The 20,677-nt window shown below is 40.4% G+C and overlaps 1 protein-coding gene across 1 annotated transcript in view; it reads left to right on the top strand.

Moving 5' to 3' along the window:
• The first annotated feature begins 1,738 nt into the window (after positions 1–1,738).
• LOC141769839 (tricarboxylate transport protein B, mitochondrial) overlaps positions 1,739–20,677 on the top strand; it is a 30,501-nt gene continuing 11,562 nt past the window's right edge. Inside the window, exons 1-3 of the mRNA XM_074639286.1 lie at positions 1,739–2,058; positions 18,287–18,394; positions 19,575–19,674. Of these exons, the coding sequence (XP_074495387.1) occupies positions 1,941–2,058; positions 18,287–18,394; positions 19,575–19,674 (326 nt within the window). The 5' untranslated portion in view covers positions 1,739–1,940. The remainder of the gene's footprint in view (positions 2,059–18,286; positions 18,395–19,574; positions 19,675–20,677) is intronic.

The raw sequence follows: 20,677 nt of genomic DNA, 5'->3' as shown, positions 1-20,677 counted from the left end.
TACACACAGTGTTGTTGCTGCATTCTTCTAATTGATTGAGACATATTTAAAAGTTGTTTGTGTGTTTTCTGGAGGTGGATGTGGAGTGTTACAGCTATTAACATGTTGATCCTTTTCTTGACCCAGTCTGACACTTTGGTAGCCAAGCCCTGATTGATGGTTTGTGTGGGAGCTGCCTGCAGCCTCTTTGTTTGGAGAGGGTGTGGTTGGGCTGTTTGGACCTATAACTGCCTGCTGTTGGGAAAACGTGGAAGATTTTGGTCGTAAAAGATTTAATAACAGAGGTATATGATTTGATTCTACATCGCTGAGCTGCATTCAGATGGTAATCCAGACACACAGAGGCCACGCCCTGCTTCTGCTTCTTCTTTTTCTTCTTATGTGGAACAAAAGTGACCTGTCTCCTCTCTCAACCTGCGCTCATACAAGCACCCACAGTGTCACCAACAGTGTCACCAACAGTGTCACCCACAGTGTCACCCACAGTGTCACCCACTCGTACTCGTAAATTCGTGAGCTTGGTTTGATAGCTTAGGGCTTCTGCCCTTTTCTATCCATAGGAAATGGTTGGAGGGAGGAGAGAGGAGATGGAGGAGGAGCCCAGTTGGTCTTGAGGCATCATGGCCCATGCTCGGCCAGTTGAGGAGTTTTTTTTTTTTTCTTCCCTTTCCTCAGAACAAAATAAAATAAAAATGAAATATGAATAAAACAAAATGGAGAGAAAAATGAAATAAAATAAGAAAAAAAATAAACAAATAAATAAAACTTAAAGGGACTGTTTGTAACTTTTTACACGTATAAATCTACCGGGTCGGGATCCCATGCGCACTCGCGTGTGGCTGGAGTCTCTGCATATCTGCATATCTGCCTGCTTGCCTTCACTAACGCACTGCGCACGTCCTTGCTGTCTCTCTCCACCTCTAGACCTGCATGCGCTCGCTCCACACTTCAGAAGAGGTAGTTTAGCTCTGAGAATATCTAGTGAATGTACGGTGGACGTTTGTGCAGAAGTAACTGCTGCAGACCAACAGAGGTTTCCCGTGTCTTGTGAAGTGACGGGGCTCCGCAGAGAGAAACGTTACCGTTACCGGGTGCCGGTGTCTCCCTGCGGGCGCAGTCGGGAGGCGACAACGTTTCTCTTCCTGCTTCAGCCCCGGCACCGACCCGCTTTTCCTGCTTCAGCCTTTAAGCCAACACTAGGATCAGCAGTAATTCATGGAGAGACTTTTGTCTGGTCAGCTAACATTGCTGCCAAGCAGCTGAAATATAGAGTGATATTGTGCTTTTAGCTGACGTGTGCCGCCTCACTGTTTTGAGCGATGCTCGTTCATGTCTATTTAGAGCGAGCACAAGCACGAGCCCGACGCAGACTTTCATTGACTTAACGGCCACAGGTGTCGCTGTTAATAAGCATTTCTGAAAGGTACAAACAGTCCCTTTAATACAAAATATAATCACATTACAATCAAATTACACATATTAATGGGTGCATTTCCATATTTAAAACACAAATATTGACAAATTGTATATATTTTATTATTATTATTATTATTATTATTATTATTATTATTATTATTAGTAGTAGTAGTAGTAGTAGTGTTTTTTGTGTGTGACTCAGGGACGCCCTCTATTGGCTGGTCACCACTAGGCGTCACCATGGTTACAAATAACAGATATTGGATATAGAACTTCCTCGACAGTATCTCAGTATCCGCCCACTGTCAACACAGAGATCCGCCCGGACGCATCAGAGATCACCTGCATCCAAAGAGGAGGAGGAAGAGGAGGAGAGGAGCGCACCAGACAGCAGCTGTCCATGTGTTCATGTGTTGCGCGCAGCTTCGCTCTACTACTTGAAAACAAATTGCACGCTATACTTAGCCTACTTGAAGATAAACGTTGTTATTAAAAGGCAGCTTTTTGTGCGTTTTCCAGTAATCATGCAGGATAGAAGCACATTTATGAGCCCTTTCCCCAGACCGAGGTGTCTGGCAGCGGCTGCAGCGGCGCCAGCGGGGAAAGCGAAGTTAACTCATCCTGGGAAGGCAATCCTGGCCGGTGAGTTTGAGCGTTTATGACGCGTAAAAGTCAAGAGTTGGATGAAATGTTACTCTTTACAATGAAGTTAGAGTTTTATAAATTTCAGTTTGTGTAAGATTGTTTCTGGTGCAGCTCTGCGAAGGTGCAACACTTAATAACTATACTGGAAAGATGATACACGAGCATTTTTTTATTATTCTTATTTTATTCTAACGTTTTTATCTATTCTGTTATTATACTGTTTAACTTGCACCAACAAAACCAACGCAAATTCCTAGTGACCTCTTACAACTGGCAAAAAACCCGATTCTGATTCTAAAACTTGACGTAGTCAGTCACACCCTCAGAGGAGAGAGCCACGTAATGTCAACAGCTTATTATTACAAGGTGTTCTGCTCAGACATGTTAGGATTTGTAGACATATTATGGGGATATCACAGATATTTTCTCAGGACTGTGTTGTTGTTTGAAAGCAATATATATATTTTAATAATTTATATATATTTTTTATTTTGTTTTGTCTCGGTTTTGTTGCACAAACAGTTTCTCTCTTAAAGGACTGGTTTAGTTGTTGTTGTGTCTGCACAAAGAAAGTATGTGAGAGCTGCAATAGATGTTTCTAAAGATAAACGTTGAGCCGGTAAAACAGCAGATTTATTACATTTATTTGACATTTCCTAATATTTGCCCTCAAAGCACGCTGACCCCGTGACCCTTTAAACTGTCGTAACAGAGAAATGGCCTTGAGCACTCATTGCCCAAGAACAAGACAAACATGATCAGATCTTACCTGCTGCACTGACGGGATTTTATCCATCTAGACAATGAAAGCAATACTTTATATTCTTTTTATTTGGTTTTGTCTCAGTTTTGTTGCACAAACAAGGCATTTCTCTCTTAAATGACATGTTTAGTTGGTGGATCTGCACAGAGAAAGAATGTGAGAGCTGCAATAGATGTTTCTAAAGATAAACTTTGAACCGGTAAAACAACAGATTTATTACATTTCACAATAACTCCTAGTATTTGCCCTCAAAGCACACTGACCCCTTGACCCTTTAAGCTGTCGCAACACAGAAATGGCCTTGAGCGCTCATTGCCCAAGAACAAGACAAACATGATCAGATCTTACCTGCTGCACTGGCGGGATTTTATCCATCTAATCTAAAGATCACCTCTAGTGCACTTTACATAATGCTGTTAGAGTGGATTGATGCATGCGGCAGTGGAGAGGGACACTGTCTCCTGAGACACGCTGGAGACATTCACACAGACAGTGTCTCAGGTACAGCAACACCAGAAACACCGTTAATGTTGAGCTTTTCTGGTTTATCATATCAAACATAGCAGATTCATTTCGCCCATGTTGTCATGGAATTTCAGATGTTCAAGTTTCTATTTTTTTCTGAGCACTTTAAACACTTTAAGGGCAAAAATCCATCTGCTGATGAAGCTCATGTAATATGATCGAAAAGTCCCTGAACAGCTACTAAATGGATCTGAGATTATTTGTCTCCGACATGTTCTGTCACTATCATATCAATGCTTTATTCTACGACTGTAACTAATTATTTTAAGTGTTTATCAATCTATTGATTACATCTGGAATAATGGGTTGTAGTCAAGTAGTCGGTAAAATGTAAAAATTGTTTTGATCTATACCTACCATAAGTAAAGATATTTAATATTATTATTTAATATTTATTCAAAATATTTTATTAGTTTGATCAACAGCCAAAAAAACACACACAGTTATTTATTTATATATTGATATGAAACAGGGGAATAAAAAGATCTTTGCACCGAAGCTGCAAAAAGGTTTGGTGAAAACATTTTAACAGTGCTGCAATTAAAGATTATTTTCATTATCGATTAATCTGTCGATTATTTTCTCGATTAATCGATTAGTTGTTTGATCTATAAAATGTCAGAAAATGGTGAAAAAAATCGATCAGTGTTTCCCAAAGCCCAAGATGACGTCCTCAAATGTCTTGTTTTGTCCATAACTCAAAGATATTCAGTTTACTGTCATAGAGGAGTAAAGAAACCGATTAATCGTTGCAGTTCTACATTTTAACAAATCAATTGATTTACTTATTGGTTCAGTACTCCCTCAGTCGTGCTTGTTTTAGCCGTTCCTGTGATTCACCATTTTATCCCAGCTGAGCCCTCCCCACCCCCTCCTGTGTTGATGATGAGGGTGCAGCAGCTCCAGTTGATGAAGAGCCTCTCAGAGATGCTCCTGTATTTAAGGCGACATGCTGCTGTTTGGCAGCACTCTGTTGATTTCAGCCTTGTTCTCTGGCACCAGTTAACACACCCTGAATATTTTATCGCTTTTGAATGAATTCCTTTTGATTGAAGATTAAAATCAAACTGTTTCAGAGCTGCAACTTATGATTATTTTAGTTATTGTGCTGATTCCTTTTTTGATCAATCGATGAATCATTTTGTGTCAGAAATTTGTGAGAATGCCCATTACAAGTTCCCAGAGCCCTAGGTGACATCTTTACATTGTTTGTTTTACCTACCAACAGTTCAAACCCCGACAATATTTAGTTTATTATCATATAGAAGACAAAGAAAAGCATCATATCTTCACATTTGAGAAGTGGAAAACAGCCATGTTTGGCTATTTTTGCTTGAAAAACTACATAAATGATTAATCGATTATTAATCATTTCAACTCTAACCTGTTTGCATACATGCTAAATAAGTGTTTACAGTTACACGTACATGCTGTGGTGTCAGCTGCTGTAAACGACAAACCTTTATATGCATCTAATGTGCACTGCCCCTTCCGGTGCAGATTTGGATTCATACATGGTGTTGAGCTCAAGCAACATATACATAAATGACATGACAATTATATCACCCAGCAGGAGTAAAGTGCAACACAATTTGACATTACAGACGGTCTAAATTCCTATCCAAGCCTTTATATCTACCTGTGTTTGGGGATTTTGGTGTATGATATGCACTTATTCCTGTTTAAATTCAACATAAAGAGCCCTCTCTGATGTACTTTGTAGCTTGTTATCCTCTTCTTTATGATCTGATATAGGGCTGCACAATTAATGGAATATTAATCGCAATCAAGATTTTGGCTCCCCACAATTAAATGAACGTGATTGACTGCAATTGTGACGTTTAAAATGCTCCGCTCATAGAAAACTCTGCTGCATATCAAATCAAGAGCTTCCTAAACTAACAGCCAGCCACCGGGGGAGTAATGGAGATGTTTTGGCTTCACTTTTGGGGTGCCACAACAGACGTTTTTCACAGGCACCCTGCAGCAGCAGCGGCAGCCTGTTAAAAACTTTAGTTGCGGCTGCAGTCCAGAGTAGAAGAGTGTATACTGTATATTACTGATTTTGTAAAATGAAAATGCACTGAATTCAGCTGAAGAAGAACCTTTTTTTAAGTTGTATTTTGATGCAAAGATGTGTACATTAGTAGGAATGTGGCACAATGTGGAAGGGAAAGCAGTGCTCTGTTTATATAAATGTGAAAGTGCAATGAAAATATTAAAAATCTATGAATAATCGTTATCTCAATATTGGCCCTAATGGTGCAGCCCTAGTCTGATACTCTATTCACTACTCCGACAACATAGTGTATCAAATAAGATTCAAGATAACATTTCAAAACTGTTGAGTTAATGATACGTGGAGTGAGACGAGGAGAATAAAATCTCTCCTCTCTCCTGACTCTCCTCGTCCTGTCAGCCTCTGAGAAATGTAAATGTCTCCGTGGCGAGACCTCTCCCTTCCCCCATCGGTCCCGTGCAGCCTGATTGACTGGATATGTCTCAGCGTTGCTCCCTGTGTCGTTCAGCTCGTCTCAGCCTGTCTGTCCAGTTCTGCAACAGCAGCAGCATTCATTCATTCATTCTCTCTCTCTGCTGTCTGTTGATCCTCCCGGCCTCACTGTCAGGAAACTATTGATTTATCATCGCTGCCTCTCAAACGTTTTGGAAATGAAACAGCGTGTGTAGTTTAATGAAAGTGCATGTAGAGCGTCTCTGGGATGACTCAGCGATGGTCTTTTTGAGTCGTCCATCAGAAACCACAGCTGATAGTTTACATCACTCAGCTGTGGCGGTTCATAAATCCAATTGACACCTCTGGCAGTGTTCTGCCATGCTAATGCTACTTTAGATTTATCTGTTATGGTTAGCAGTGTACGTCTGCGTGGAGAGAGCGAGCCTTATGTACACGCCCGAAGGCTCCACGTAGACAAAGCAAAGAAGTAGAAGGTCAAAGATTAATGGATTATAGCCAGTGGTTGAGGAGGAGGAGGAGGGTGCATATCCAAAGCTTTTAGAAATCTCTCTGCTCCCATTGTAGTTCAAGTCTCTTCTCAACAGCCACTAGTGATGACTGAGACACTGAAGGAAGGAGAGTTTTATGTGCGTGAGGCCTGAGGCAGACAGAGAGAGAAAGAGAGCGGTCTAAATGGGTCTCTGGTCCTGATTTGCTGGCTGCTGTGCATTCATCGTGGCTTCCATTTATAACCCAGCAGAGCCTGGGAAGCGAAGGATAGACAGAGAGAGAAAGTTCCCTTTTTTTAAATCTTGATTGCATGAAATTTTCCACTGAGACAGACTTGTTTTTATGTCACTTTTCCTGTTCTCTCTCTCTCACTGCCGTCTCTCTCTCTCCGGCCTCGGGGCAGCCAGTTAAGGTCTCTGAGTGGTTGTCTCCTCTCCGGCTCAGAGCTCCCGTCAAACGCTGCTCGTACTCCCTGTTTTCCTCGCGTCACAGGTGACGCACACAGTCGCCTCCCCTCCGCTGTGCTGCTGAGTGCCAGGAGGCCAGATGATAAATTACAGTTAACCCCCCTCCACTGTAACAGCCTGTCAGCTACATGTTGGTGTAAACCAGCCACACAAACAAACAGCAGTGTAGAAATGTAAGTCTTTCTTCATTGCATTTGTGAATGTCTTGGAGATTCATTACAGTATCTCTGATTGGTTGTTTGCCGTTAGGAGCACCGGAGGACACAGAGGGTCATAATTTTTTTCAGATTACCTGTCTCATGCACTACTGTCAGGATATAGTGACCGTTCTATAAAAATATATTTTTTTAATCATATTTGCTCCATTTCTACCCACTGCTGCTTTAAATTACTTTTTTTTTTACCTAGCCAATAGTTCAAAACCCCCAAATATTTAGTTTACTATCATATATAAGACAAAGAAAAACATAAAATCTTCACATTTGAGAAGTCCATACCAGCCAGTGTTTGGTTATTTTGCTTGAAAAATGATATAAATGATGAATCGTTCGTATCAATGAATTGCTTAAACTGTTTACATACGTGCGTGTTTAACCATAAGGTTGCCGGTTTGATCCCCGGCTCCTGCTGTCTGCATGTCGTAGTGTCCTTGAGCGAGACACTGAACCCCAAGTTGCTCCCTGGGCGCTTTACAGCAGCTCACTGCTCCTAATGTCAAAGGTGTCAGAGGTCACATTTCATGTATGTATTTCATGAATGTATGAAAGTTTAAAGTTTTTTTAAAAAAAGCATAAAGAAATGTAAGAAAATAGAAATAAAGGAGTATGTAACATGTAAATTCTGTACATAATGCTACAATATATATAGGGAAATATAAATAAAAAGAAGAATAAAAAGAAATATATACAAATATGTTCATCAAACACATACAATATATAACCACAATGTAAGTAAGTAAATACAAAATGCTGAGAAGTGGGATCTATTAAGTGTGTTAAATATAAATGCAAGAATATGAATAAGAATATGTCTTAAAATGTAAAGTATAAATGCAGTATTAATGACACTACTGTGTAGAAACTAACTTGCAGACACTCAAAAGTTGTGTGAGAGAATCGATCATGTAGCTGTTATATACACATTTTTGTCAAAGTTAAATAATCACAGCAGGGTAATTAATTTTCTAGTAATTACCTCGTTGGGTTCCAAACCACTCTGACGTCTCAGACTTGAAGGATGGTTGCCCAACAACCATCTTTTAAAAGGTCTTGAAAACCCATTTTCTCCATCTGCTTCTTCTCACTATGAGCGATGGGGTTGTGCCGTCCTGAGGGAAATAATCTTTAGCTGCTAAATGTTCCGCAAGTTTTACCAGCTCAGCGCTAACTTTTGTCTGCCTGCCGTTTGGTACCGGGGAAGATAGTGTATAGAAGGTTTTTCATTAAAAACAGCGGCCTTCTGCATCTGGAAACCACGCTGACAAGAGAGAGAGGTGAGACTGAATCAAAACAGTAAAGTTGAAAGATGTTAAGACTGCATTGTCAACGTGACGGGAGGCATTATGTTTTTGGGTTGTCCCTACCTGAGGATCTCAGGCAGGCAAACTCAGTATCCCCCTTTAAATCTCTTCTTAAGACTCACTTTCATATTATGGCTTTTTCTTAACTGATGGTGCATTGTTGTAACTATTTTTATGATTTTATTTTGTATTGATATGATTTTATGTTGTTTAGATCTTAAATTCTGGGTGTTAATTACTTTTATCGTGCTTTTATTGTAAAGCACTTTGTAACCTTGTTTTGAAAGGTGCTATATAAATAAAGTTATTATTAATATTATTACCCATCCATCTGTACGTCCATTCTCGTGAACGCAATATCTCAGGAGCACCTGGAGGAAATTTCTTCAAATTTGGCAGCAACGTTCACTTGGACTCCAGGGATGATTCGATTTTGGAGGTCAAAGGTCATTGTGACCTCACGTCCGTCCCATTCTCCCGATATCTCAGGAACGCCTGGAGCAAATTTCTTTAAATTTGGCACAAACTTGGCATCAAGAATGAACTGATTAGATCAAATCAAAGGTCACTCTGACCTGACGAAACACAGTTTTGGCCGTAACTCAAGAATTCATATGCTAATTATGACAATTTCACACAAATGTCTAACAGGTTGAAATGATCAAGTGATGACATTTTGGACTAGTTGGCGGAAGCATACAACCACGAGGCGGTAATTCTAGTTTATCCTTTGTTTGAAACTTTGCCAGCGGAGTTTGTGAATACAGATCGGTGCTTAATAGTAATTAGTGCTTGGATTTCAGCAGTCCGAGCTTCCTTGAATGCACCAAACAAAGTTTCCAAATGCTCATAATTGCATGAAAATATAACTTAGGAAGCAGACTGAATATACACTCTGTTGGGTTATAAGCTCAAACCTCTACTGTATATCAGTAATGGTTTTATCCTTCATCTGTAAAGAGCCCGTCAGCCTGGTCTCTAACACTGTCAAAACACATTTTGTCCTGTTAATATAAATCAGCGTACAATCTGCACGCTGCAGTTTAAACGGTTCCCATGTAAAATTAATCAGCATCCATCCTGTAATGAATCATCCATGGGGCATTAGGGAGTGATGTTGGGGACAGAGGAAGCCTAAAAGGCCAGACGTCAGATGAATTATTCTTTTCATGTTTTTGCGCGAGGCAAATATTAGGACACCTCCTGTTTGAAGTACGTCAGTCCTCTGGCTCTGTTGGACTGGAGATATGGACTTAATAACATCTTCTCCCCCCCAGAGAATTTAAAGTGAGAGATAATAATCTAAATAAGGAACATCTGGATGAATAATAGATAGATTCTGCTGGAAAACTGCTTATTAATTTGCTGGCACATTCACGCGTACAGTAGATACTCATTGTTGACTGTTTTTGGTGAGTTTTACTGTCTTAGTTGAATATGAAGTCACAGCGCTTTGAACATATTTATTTTGAAGGAAATGCATCTTTAAATATATTTAGAAGCTGTCACATTCAGAGATCGTGATGCCATATTGTCAGCTCCTCCAGAGGAAAGAGAAGTGTCTCAGTGGACCAGATGTGTTGGAGCTCATTAGAAGCAGGCAGGACGAGGTTTCAGAGACGGTTCCTCCTTGTCAGCTGCCTGCTCACCTGGTTTCCTCTCTGCCTCTCTGTACTGCAACAAAAAGTAGCTGTGAGTTTGAGTTTATGTGTGCATCATGCATGTGCTCACACTAACACAGTGTGTTCAAAAATATGTCGAGCTGAAATGATTAGTTGTCGATCAACAGCTACTTTGTTGTTTAAGAGGATCTGCAGCTTTTCCAGCTTTTCTTTTTCTGATGTGACAGTAAATTGGATATCTGAGAGTTTTCGACTGTTGGTTGAAAAAAAGCTGGACTTATAAATTGTGATGGGCATTTTTAGCCATGCTAGGGGTCTGAGAAAAGGTGGCTATGTCAGTGACATTTTGTACAGACATTTGTGGTCCCAGAGGATGGTCCTGCTCACTTTGGTGATCCTCTGACTTTCCATCTAGTCGTGCTACCAGCAGGTTGACATTTTTGTTTTTATGCCTCAGCACCGGCAAAAGCCGTGGCAAGAAGCATTATGTTTTCGGGTTGTCAGTCTGTCATTCTCGTGAATACAATATCTTAAGAACACCTGGAGGGAATTTCTTCAAAATTGGCACAAGCGTCCACCTGGACTCAAGGATGAACTGATAGTATTTTGGTGGTCAAAGAACACTGTGACCTCACGTCCGTCCCATTCTTGTGAACGCGATATCTCAGGAACACCTTGAAGGGATTTCATTACATTTGGCACAAACAACCATTTGACTCAAGGATGAACTGATTACAATTTAGTGGTCAAAGGTTACTGTGACCTCATAAAGCAAGTTCTTACAAATTCATATGCTAATTATGACAATTTCACACAAGATGTGAGGTATCTGCAGATATATGTGTAAAGCACTATCCGACTCGGCCTTCAATAATACAACAACACCTGCAAAAGTAAACAAAAATGTATACCTCATGGCAGCTGAAGCCTGTTCTTTAAGGTAATTACATGCTTATTTAGGTGGTAAAGTGCCATATTGACCACGCATAGTATTTTTATGCCTCCACGCTGGCGACAGTCTTGGCCGGAGGCATTATGTTTTCGGGTTGTCTGTCCGGAACGCCTGTAGGGAATTTCCTCAAATTTGGCACAAACATCCACCTGGACTCAAGGATGAACTGATTAGAATTTGGTGGTCAAAGGTCACTGTGACCTCACAACACAAGTTTTCGCCCTCCAGAAGATGATCCTCCAACTTTTCCTCTAGTGCTACCAGCAGGTTGACATTTGTTTTGAGTTTTTTTGCTACATGTTTCAACAATTATTGAATGGATGGCCATGAAAGTTGGTAAAAACTTCCATGTGGCCAAGAGGATAAACTTTAGTGACTTTGGTGATCCCCTGACTTTTCATCTAGCGCCACCAGCTGAAACCCAGGTCCATATTAAATCAATGGTTTACTAAGTTTGGTTGGAAGAACTTGATTAGAGCCCCGACCTCAACACCATCAAACTAGAGCTGCAATGATTAATCGATTAGTTATCAACTATTAAATTAATCACCAACTACTTCGATATTCGATTAATCGGTGTGAGTAATTTAAGAAAAAGATTTTCTTAAATGTGAATATTTTCTGGTTTCTTTACTCCTCTATGACAGTAAACTGAATATCTTTGAGTTGTGGACAAAACAAGATATTTGAGGACGTCATCTTAGGCCTTGGGGAATCCACAGTTTTCACAATTTTCTGACATTTTAGAGACCAAAGAACTAAACAAAGCCCCGACCTCAACACCATCAAACAGCTTTGGGATTGATTTTGAATGCTGACTGTGAGCCAGCAGGCTTTATCACCCAACATCAGTGGCTCACTACCGGTCTTGTGGGGCTGAATGGGAACAAATCTCTGCAGCCAGATTCAACATTCTTGTGGAAAGCCTTTTGCAGAAGAGGGAGGCAGTTATAGCAGCATATTAAAGCCTCTGGAAGGATATGTTCCAACTATCACATATAGGTGTTGATTGAATTATAAATTGACCTCGTCTGAACACAGTGTTACCTTTAAACCGACAGTCTGATTTATGAAATTGCTGCTTAGCTTGTGGAAGTTTCAAGTCGGTAAGAGGCTGTAGAAGCAGATTTGACTCTGTTTTTCATCTCCTCTATGTTGTGAATATCACTCCGATGCCATTTCCATCTCTTCTCGTGTAATAGTAAGTGTCAAGGATCTATGTGGATGCATTGATTTTATGACACAGCGTGGAGAAGTTGGTGTCGCTGGGGCGGGGGGGATGAGGAGAGAGGAAGGAAGGTGCTGCTGAGAGAAAAATGAAGAGCGGGAAAGGAGAGCGAGCTTGTGAAGATAAAGATTAATGGCCATTTTGCTCGTGTCACCCACGCTTGGCAGCTACACAGGAGTCATTTAGGGTGTCATCTGTAAATATATGTGTGTGTGTGTGTGTGTGTGTGTGTGTGTGTGTGTGTGTGTGTGTGTGTCTCTGTGTGTGTGTCTTTGGCTGCAAAATGAACTAGAAGACAAACAAGCTGCTTCGCCTCCACACTGTGTCTGATGAGGATTGATTGTGTGTGTGTTGCTGAGTCGCTGCCTCAGAGTGACTGTTGGTTGGTTTTCACGTGCAGTGTTGTCTCGGCTGAAAACAGATGAATGAGGTTTATTGTTTCTTCTTCTACAAGATGCACACTGACCCACTGATCCTGGATCAGCACGGCTGAAACGGAGCGCATTGTAACTCATGTGATTCCTGTTACGTCTACTTACTACTCCACCAGGATTAGCTCGCTGGCGGCTGACTAAAGTGTGTGTGTGTGTGTGTGTGTGTGTGTGTGTTTGAGAGATCACATGAATGTCGTGATTCAGCTTAGTGGTGCTCGGATGATAAGCAGTTTATTATTGTGCCAGTTATCACAGCATTATCCCAATTATACTGATGCACTGATTAGAGCTGCAACGATTAATCGATCAGTTGTCAACTATTAAATTAATCGCTAAAGTATTTTGATAATCGTTTAATCAGTTTGAGTAATTCTTTAAGACAAAAAGTGAAAATTCTCTGATTCCAGCTTCTTAAATTAAAATAAATATCTTTGAGTTGTGGACAAAATAAGACATTTGAGGACGTCTTTGGGGTAACACTGATCGTCATTTTTTGCACCATTTTCTGACATTTTATAGACCAAACAACTAATCGATTAATCGAGAAAATAATCGACAATGAAAATAATCGTTAGCTGCATGCTTACTGGGCTGCAGTTACAAAATCTAAATCATATTCATCACATTGAATAAAATAAATGGCTTTATGATGTTTACAGACCATACATTCATTCAACCTTTTATTTAAATCTCGGGGAATCATTGAGGGCATGCCCTCATTTTCAGTGAGTACAATAAAACTAAATAAATACACATAGAACATAATTAAAAAATTACAAGAAGTAATCAGCCAAACGACAATAGAAATATGTTAAAAACAGTCACATTCAAGAGCGAAGTAGTTTGTAATCATGGATTTAAAATCACCTATAGGTACAAATGTGTTTAATTTTAATGTATTTTGTAAACGGTTCCAAGTTTTTGCATCACAACCCCAAAGCAGTTTCCCCAAATTTAGTGTTTGTACGAGTTGAGTAATGACTTAAGGACCAATTTGATAAGGACATGATGTATGATGGCAAGTTGCCATTAAGGGCTTTATAAATAAATAAAAAACAAGCCTATCACATCTTACAAAACCAAAATAAAATACTATAATTTTCAGAAAATATACAACACAATATAGAAGATGTGAATTACACCATTTCAATATTTGAACTTTGCCACAATACAATCATATGGAGATAAATGGGTGCATTAGATAATTGTGCAGCCTTTAAGTAAAAGCCTTTTTCCCTTATTGATTTCTCTTATTGAATCAGCCCCATGCACTCACAGAAGAGCAGATAAAGAGAGGCAGATGAGTCAGAGGCTTTTTAGACAAATAAGATGTGGGTTATTGTTACATTCCCCAAAAAAAAAAAAAACCTGAATGACAGGGGTTGCTATTGGGAAACTGGTCTGCTTTTCTACATGAATTGACCGCCTCCCAAGTGGGATTCTCCACAAAAGACTCCACACTGAACTCCATGGTTTGTGCAGTGAACTATTATTTCAAGAGCGACCAACAAAATATACCTGCACAAAGAACAGGTTTATTCATATCCCAGACGGGCCCCCAATTGTTACGGTCCCCAAAAAAAAAAAAAACCTGAATGACAGGGGTCACTACTGGGAAACTAACAAAAATACACTGCACACAGTGATAATAATAAAAGGGGTCCCTTGGGTTCTAAAAGGAGACTGTGGGAATATAACTCCCCACAGCCGCCCACTAAATCTACCAAAAATGATAGACCAACAACAAAAGGTATCGAACCCAAATGAAATGTAAGTTGGGAGTCACTGAGAAGGGAAACAAAAGAGAAGTAGAGGCTGGCTAAAGATGTGCACACTCAAAAATCAAAACCCCACAAAACACACAGAATCACTAAACACAACACAAACCTAGAGAGCCAACTGAAGGTGTTGACCCTCTGCAGACACACAACCAATTGAGCAGCAGCCAACCTGCTGATACAAGGTGCTTCTCATTTCAGCATTTTTCGCCTCCTCGACTCCTCGCTCCTCGATCCTCCGGCTGTGACCCGGAAATCGATCTCAGTCCTCCATCTTGAAGGACGTCCCAATTCATAAAATGCGCATCGAGGAGCGAGGATCGAGGAGCGAGGAGGCTTGCTGGAGGAGCTATGAGCGAGGATACACCAGTGCATCCTCCACTGTTTCCTGCACGGAAGTTTATCACCGACCGACACGCCCCCTTATTGGATATCAGTTATTGATTGGACGCTGCGCCGATCAGACTGATCTGATACATCAACATCACTGAGTTTCATACCAGAGTGAAGACAGATCAGAGATTAAACGTTTTATAGTTTAGTTGTCTTCTGATTCACCATCTAGTTATAATCTGTGTTGTGAACAGCAGACGGATCATGTTGATGGTGAAGTGATCCAGCAGCAGAAGGAACTGCAGGATCTCTGCTTCACACACCGTCACTGAAGGAGTCTGACACAGAGGGGTTTATAAAAGCTGACAACGAACAGACTTAAAATAACTTTCTTCATTTATTAGAAAGAGTTTTCTTTTGATGATCTGTTATTTCACTCATTCACTTTTATTAAGTATCCAGTTAAAGTCAGAGAGAGAAGGGGAGTCTGTCTTTTATACCTTTTACATCATTTATCCTCATTTCCATTCAGTCACATGTGAAGCTGATAATTCCTGAGCGTCGGGTTTGATATGAGTTATATCATTTCACTTTTCCCTCAAACATTCAGACTAATACATAACGTCTACTGTCAGAATATAAATTAATACAGATGATAATAATGAATAAATAATATAAAGACATTGTGCCAGTAGAGATGGTTCCTGGTCCTCTAAGCAGGACTCAGTCCACAGTAGAAATACAGACTGCAGCTGTTATTCATGTGCAGGTGTTTGTTAAACAGGTAACAGGCTACAGAGAGGAAACACTGCTGCTCTGATAACTCTGTTTCTTTATTACTATTAGATCAGTTCAGACATAAACAGCTGTTGAAGCCAACTGACAGCTGATCCAGCTGTGATCAGCTGCTGCTGTCATCAGAAACGGACGTCGCTTCACGTGACGCTTCAGAGGAAACGACGTCTCATGTCTCTAAAAACATATTTACTCGTTTCCTCTCTCCTCGAGTCTTTTCCTCGCCTCCTCCGCTCGCATCTCCCGTGGGCGGGACTAAGACGCGAGTCGAGGAGTCGAGGAGCCGAGGAGTCGAGGAGTCAAGCCGTATAAAAGCACTAATGGGATACAGCCATAGCCTCCCAGCCAGGCTGATCATCAACAGCTGAGGGTGATCACAGGTGCCACCAATGGCTCCTGATGAGCAAGGCTCAGAGAAACCTGCAGCCCAGATCTGTCATGATCCCTCTGAACAGTTAAACAAGTACCCAATGCCCAAACAGTTGAAGTAGTTGACGGCTTCAAATACCTCGAAGTGACAATAAACTCAGGTTTGACCAGCACACCAAAGACTATCAGTCATCCGCTAACTTAAAAGACTTTTTAATGCCCCCTCATCTCCTCCTTCTGCTGTACCAGAGCATTATTCAGACAATCCTACTGTACTGTTGCACCTGCTTTTCTAACTTGTTATCAATCATTAACCGGGCAAAACTCACACGCATAACCAACACTGCTGACGGGATAATTGGTCTCCCCACACCCAACCTCACAGAGCTAAACAACAAAGCCATTGCACACATTGCAATCTCAGTAGCACAGGACATCACACACCCACTCAATCACCACCTTACCATAATGCCCTGCTCCGGGCACCGGTACAGAACACTGAGGTGCAATAGGGCTTGCTTTGGGAAAAAGCTTGATACCTGCAGTCATAGCAGGCGTCGCTGAATAGGCCTGAGTGTGTACTGCTGTCTGTCGTGTTGTGTGTGTTGGTGTCTGACAAGTGCAGTGCTGTGGAAGAGAATTTCCCCTTGTGGGACAATAAAGTATAAGTCTAAAGTACAGCTAACATCAGGAAGATATTCCTTATAGTATTATGTACATTTAGTGTGCGTAGAAACTTTTGGTGTTGCATTGCGGTGCCTTCTACTTATAGTTGTAAAATGAACGTCCTGCTGGGTTAAATATATTTTTTTTATCTGAAGTGGAGGCTCTGCTTCTGGGTGCCACAGTGATAAAGGTCGTGTTGGCAGCGGTGACATGTGAGGAGCTTAATGACACATATGCATGTTTATACTGTAAGCGACACATTGCTTCACTGCTTCACTATGTGGAAACGAGCCAAAATACTTGGGCTGTCCTCGACCAAAAACATTCTTAGTCGACTAATGTACAGTAGATTACATCGACAGATCTGTAAGACTGAGTTTTTCCACTAACTGTTTACCAGAGATGTGCTCATAAGTCATTCAGCATGAAAAAAGAAACTAATCGACTAAAGAAACCTAAACAACTGATTAGTCTAATCAACTAAGAGGGTACATTGAGAAAAATAAAATACACAAGAATGCACCAGTACTAACAGAAGGTTAGTCTTGTGTTCAAACCTTCAAGACTTATTTTTCTTAAAACATAAAGGAAAATTCTGCCAGTGTTGAAAGAAAAGCAGCACATAGACGGCACCAATTTTCCCCTGGATTATCTTATTTTTCTACAAACAGAAACGTGTGCCATGTGAATAATTTGAGGGATGATATAATCACATAAATATTCGACATAAAGCTTTAACATGTTTTACATTTTTGGTATACTGCATGGGAAGTCTTGTTTTATAAAAGCTTCTGTACAACATTTTCTTCATTAAACATCTGATCACGACTGGTAATTCCCAGAAACCGAGAGAATCAAACCACTTCCTGTTGAAACCACTCTACTTTGAGCCACATTTTGACTTTTCGTGCAAAAGAAAGACATGAAATCAGTGTCTGACTTCCCTTTCAGTTTGTTGTTGTGGTCTTGTGCAAAATATTTTCCTGACTTGGCACAAACACACATCACGTACAGTAGAAATGTTCCTCATAATTAACCCGAAGAATTTCTTGTGCATGTGTCTGTGTAACCACATGGTGTGTGTGTATCTGCCTCGCACAGTGTGCATGTGCTTGTGTGTGTCATTGAGTTAATGGAGGGTCTTGGCCTGGGTAATGGAGCCCCTCCCTGCAGGCTGAGCGGATAATTTAATTAATGTCAACCCTCGTTCTATCCTCCCTCCTTCCCTCGTGACTCATCTGTATTGTGCGTCAGCCTCGTTTTTTGTCACTTGCCCTCATCTGCTCTACTCGTCGACCGCGGCCGCTTCACTCTATAGCAGCCACTCACACGTTCATGCATTCACTTTTCTGTATATTTTCTTCTCTGTAATCACACACTAAACACACGGTCCAGAATATTTGAGAAGCCGTTCTCACACAGTCCTCCTCTTCTTCTCTCAAACAGCACAGTCTCTGTGCAGTTCAGCCCCAGCTGATTTATCTTCGCTCAGCTCGTTACTCTTCCTCCCTCGGCCGCGATGCTTTTAATGTTTATGGAGGGAGAGCCATTTGTGGAGTCTCTGTAATGATCCATGACGTAATGGCACCTCCGTGCTCTTCATGAGGGCGATGGACGGGGCACTGAATCAGGCTTGGTTATAGGCTGTAGCCAGGCAGACGTGGTATGATAAGTTCAGGCAATAAGTCAAACTAAGCTTCCTTTTCCTTCCTCAGCGCTCACTGTTTGTTCAGGTCCAGGTTCATTTACTCCTTTTAATTGTGTTCCTTATATCAATAAACATCTGCTCTGATTTTCTGTGTGTTTCAGGTGGACTCGCAGGCGGCATAGAGATCTGCATCACCTTCCCCACAGAGTACGTCAAGACCCAGTTACAGCTGGATGAGAAGGCCAATCCACCCAAATACAGAGGAATAGGTGAGCACCGTGTGTGAATATGAGAATCGTTTTTAAAAGTGGACCTTCAGCTTCTGCTCTATCATTTTGCCAATATATCGAGCTGAATGTGGGATTTAATAATTATAGTAATTCAGCAAAATCTTTCACCAAAGTTCTTTGAGCAAACATTAATATATTATAAGTTGAGGAGAAACCAAAAAGCTCTGTTTTTTGTTGTTTTGTTCTCAGCAAGACAGCATTAAAAACATGAAAATATGAAACGTAAACCCAATAAAATCCCAATAAAACAACAAGAAAATTAAAGACATTAAAAGAGTAGGTCAACATTGAGGGAACATATACTTATTTAGTATAAATTAAATTAATACCATAGCGAGCCAGCAGCCAGTTAGCTAAGCTTAGCAGAAAAACTGGAAACAGCTAGCCTTCCTACCTTCTATCTATCTATATCTATCTATCTATCTATCTTCAGTATATTCTGTTCTTCATCTTGTCTCTGTTTCTCTCTCAGGAGCTCATTATCTAATTACCCATCATCCCCAGGTACATTAGGGATTCTGGCAGGCTGTCACTGTGCTTGTTTATATGACTTAGAACAGACCAGTGCACACTCATCATCATCATCCATGCATACCAGGAAACACACACACACACACACACACACACACACACACACACACACACACACACACACACACACACACACACACACACACACACACACACACACAGACACACACACACACACACACACACACACACACACACACAGACACACACAGGATGTGTTACCGTAATGTTGGCTGCAGCTCTGAGGATCGGAGACGATGCTAATGAGAGCTCAAGACAGCTGTTGATTTTTTTTCTGCTCAGTTATGCATTTGGCTTGATAAACCAGAACATGGACGGACGTCTCCAGACGCAAGTTCAAAGAAAAACACCAATTTTTTTGGGGAAAAACAACCTGTTGATGAACCACAAGTGAAAGACTGATGTTTCTGGTGTGCTCTTAAGTGTATTCTTTAGGGAATGGCACAAGAGGATTAGTGCACACAAATCATTTAAAAAACAGATTTCTACCAAAGAAATTGTTTCTGTTTTTTTTTGTTTTTTTTGCACAGTAAATTCATTGAATGTGAAATCTAGTATTAAGTCATTTTGTTCATTTTATAATGTGTGCTTGTGTGTGTTCCTTCAGGTGACTGTGTGAAACAGACGGTTCAGGGTCACGGTGTTAAAGGACTGTACCGAGGACTCAGCTCACTGGTGTATGGATCCATACCCAAATCTGCTGTCAGGTCAGTAAAATAACTAAAAGCATTCTGAAATAGTTAAGTACAGTAGATGTACAAGACTAATACATTTACTCAAGAAAAGGTAACATTTGTGACATACAATTATACCTATTTAATGATAAAAAAAAAAGCTAATCTCAAATGTACTTAGAGAAAAAATTGATTGAATATTCAAATGTTCACTGTTACATGTGAACTCAGTTCTTAAAGGAAGAGATGAGTTCACAGCGTATTCCTCCAATCAGTCAAAATCAGAAATGACTGAATAAAGTGCACAAACAAAGTAAAACCACAGAAATCCTCCGATGAATTTTAGGTGTTATGAAGTCTTATCTATTCATGATGTTTGACCTTTAAAATAAATAGTAGACGCAGAGCTGACGCACTCTTATTTTGGAAAAATTGTTATCATCATGTAAAACAATTTCTTAAAATAATCTACTTTATTGCTTTGAATCTTTTGTCACTTTACATTTTCTGATATTTTCTTTCTTCTCTTTAGTTTTAAAGATTATTTTTTTGGACATTTTGGCCTTTATTTGACAGAGGACAGTGTAGAAATGGGAGAGAGAAAAAAGGGTATGACATGCAATAAAGGTGACAAGGCCGGAATCAAACCTGGGACGTTGTGGCTATATGTTACATAACCACTCGCTGTAACCACTCGGTTACTAAGGCGCTCTGTATTTATACTTTAATAAATATAAAAAGTAGAGCGTGTATATGTGTGTGCACAGTCAAGTCTGGAACAAAATGAGCACTGTTAGCCGAGCCGTTGTTCTTCTACCTGGAACCACTAACTCACACGTTCCAATTATTCTAGTCCATTACCCACATTTCAAGGCATAAATGCCACACTAGCCTTCAGTATAATTGCATTATTCTTTCACAGCAATGACATTTATCTCCAGACAAGTGTGCGCGTTGCGGTGCGTGTGCATGCACACACACGATCACATACACACATGTAGCACGAAAAAAACCTCAGTCTGACGCTTTTATTGCC

This window comes from Sebastes fasciatus, chromosome 6 (assembly GCF_043250625.1).
Source record: "Sebastes fasciatus isolate fSebFas1 chromosome 6, fSebFas1.pri, whole genome shotgun sequence".
Taxonomy (NCBI): domain Eukaryota; kingdom Metazoa; phylum Chordata; class Actinopteri; order Perciformes; family Sebastidae; genus Sebastes; species Sebastes fasciatus.
The sequence above is the reverse complement of the archived record's forward strand: the minus strand, read 5'-3'. Positions and strand labels throughout refer to the sequence as shown.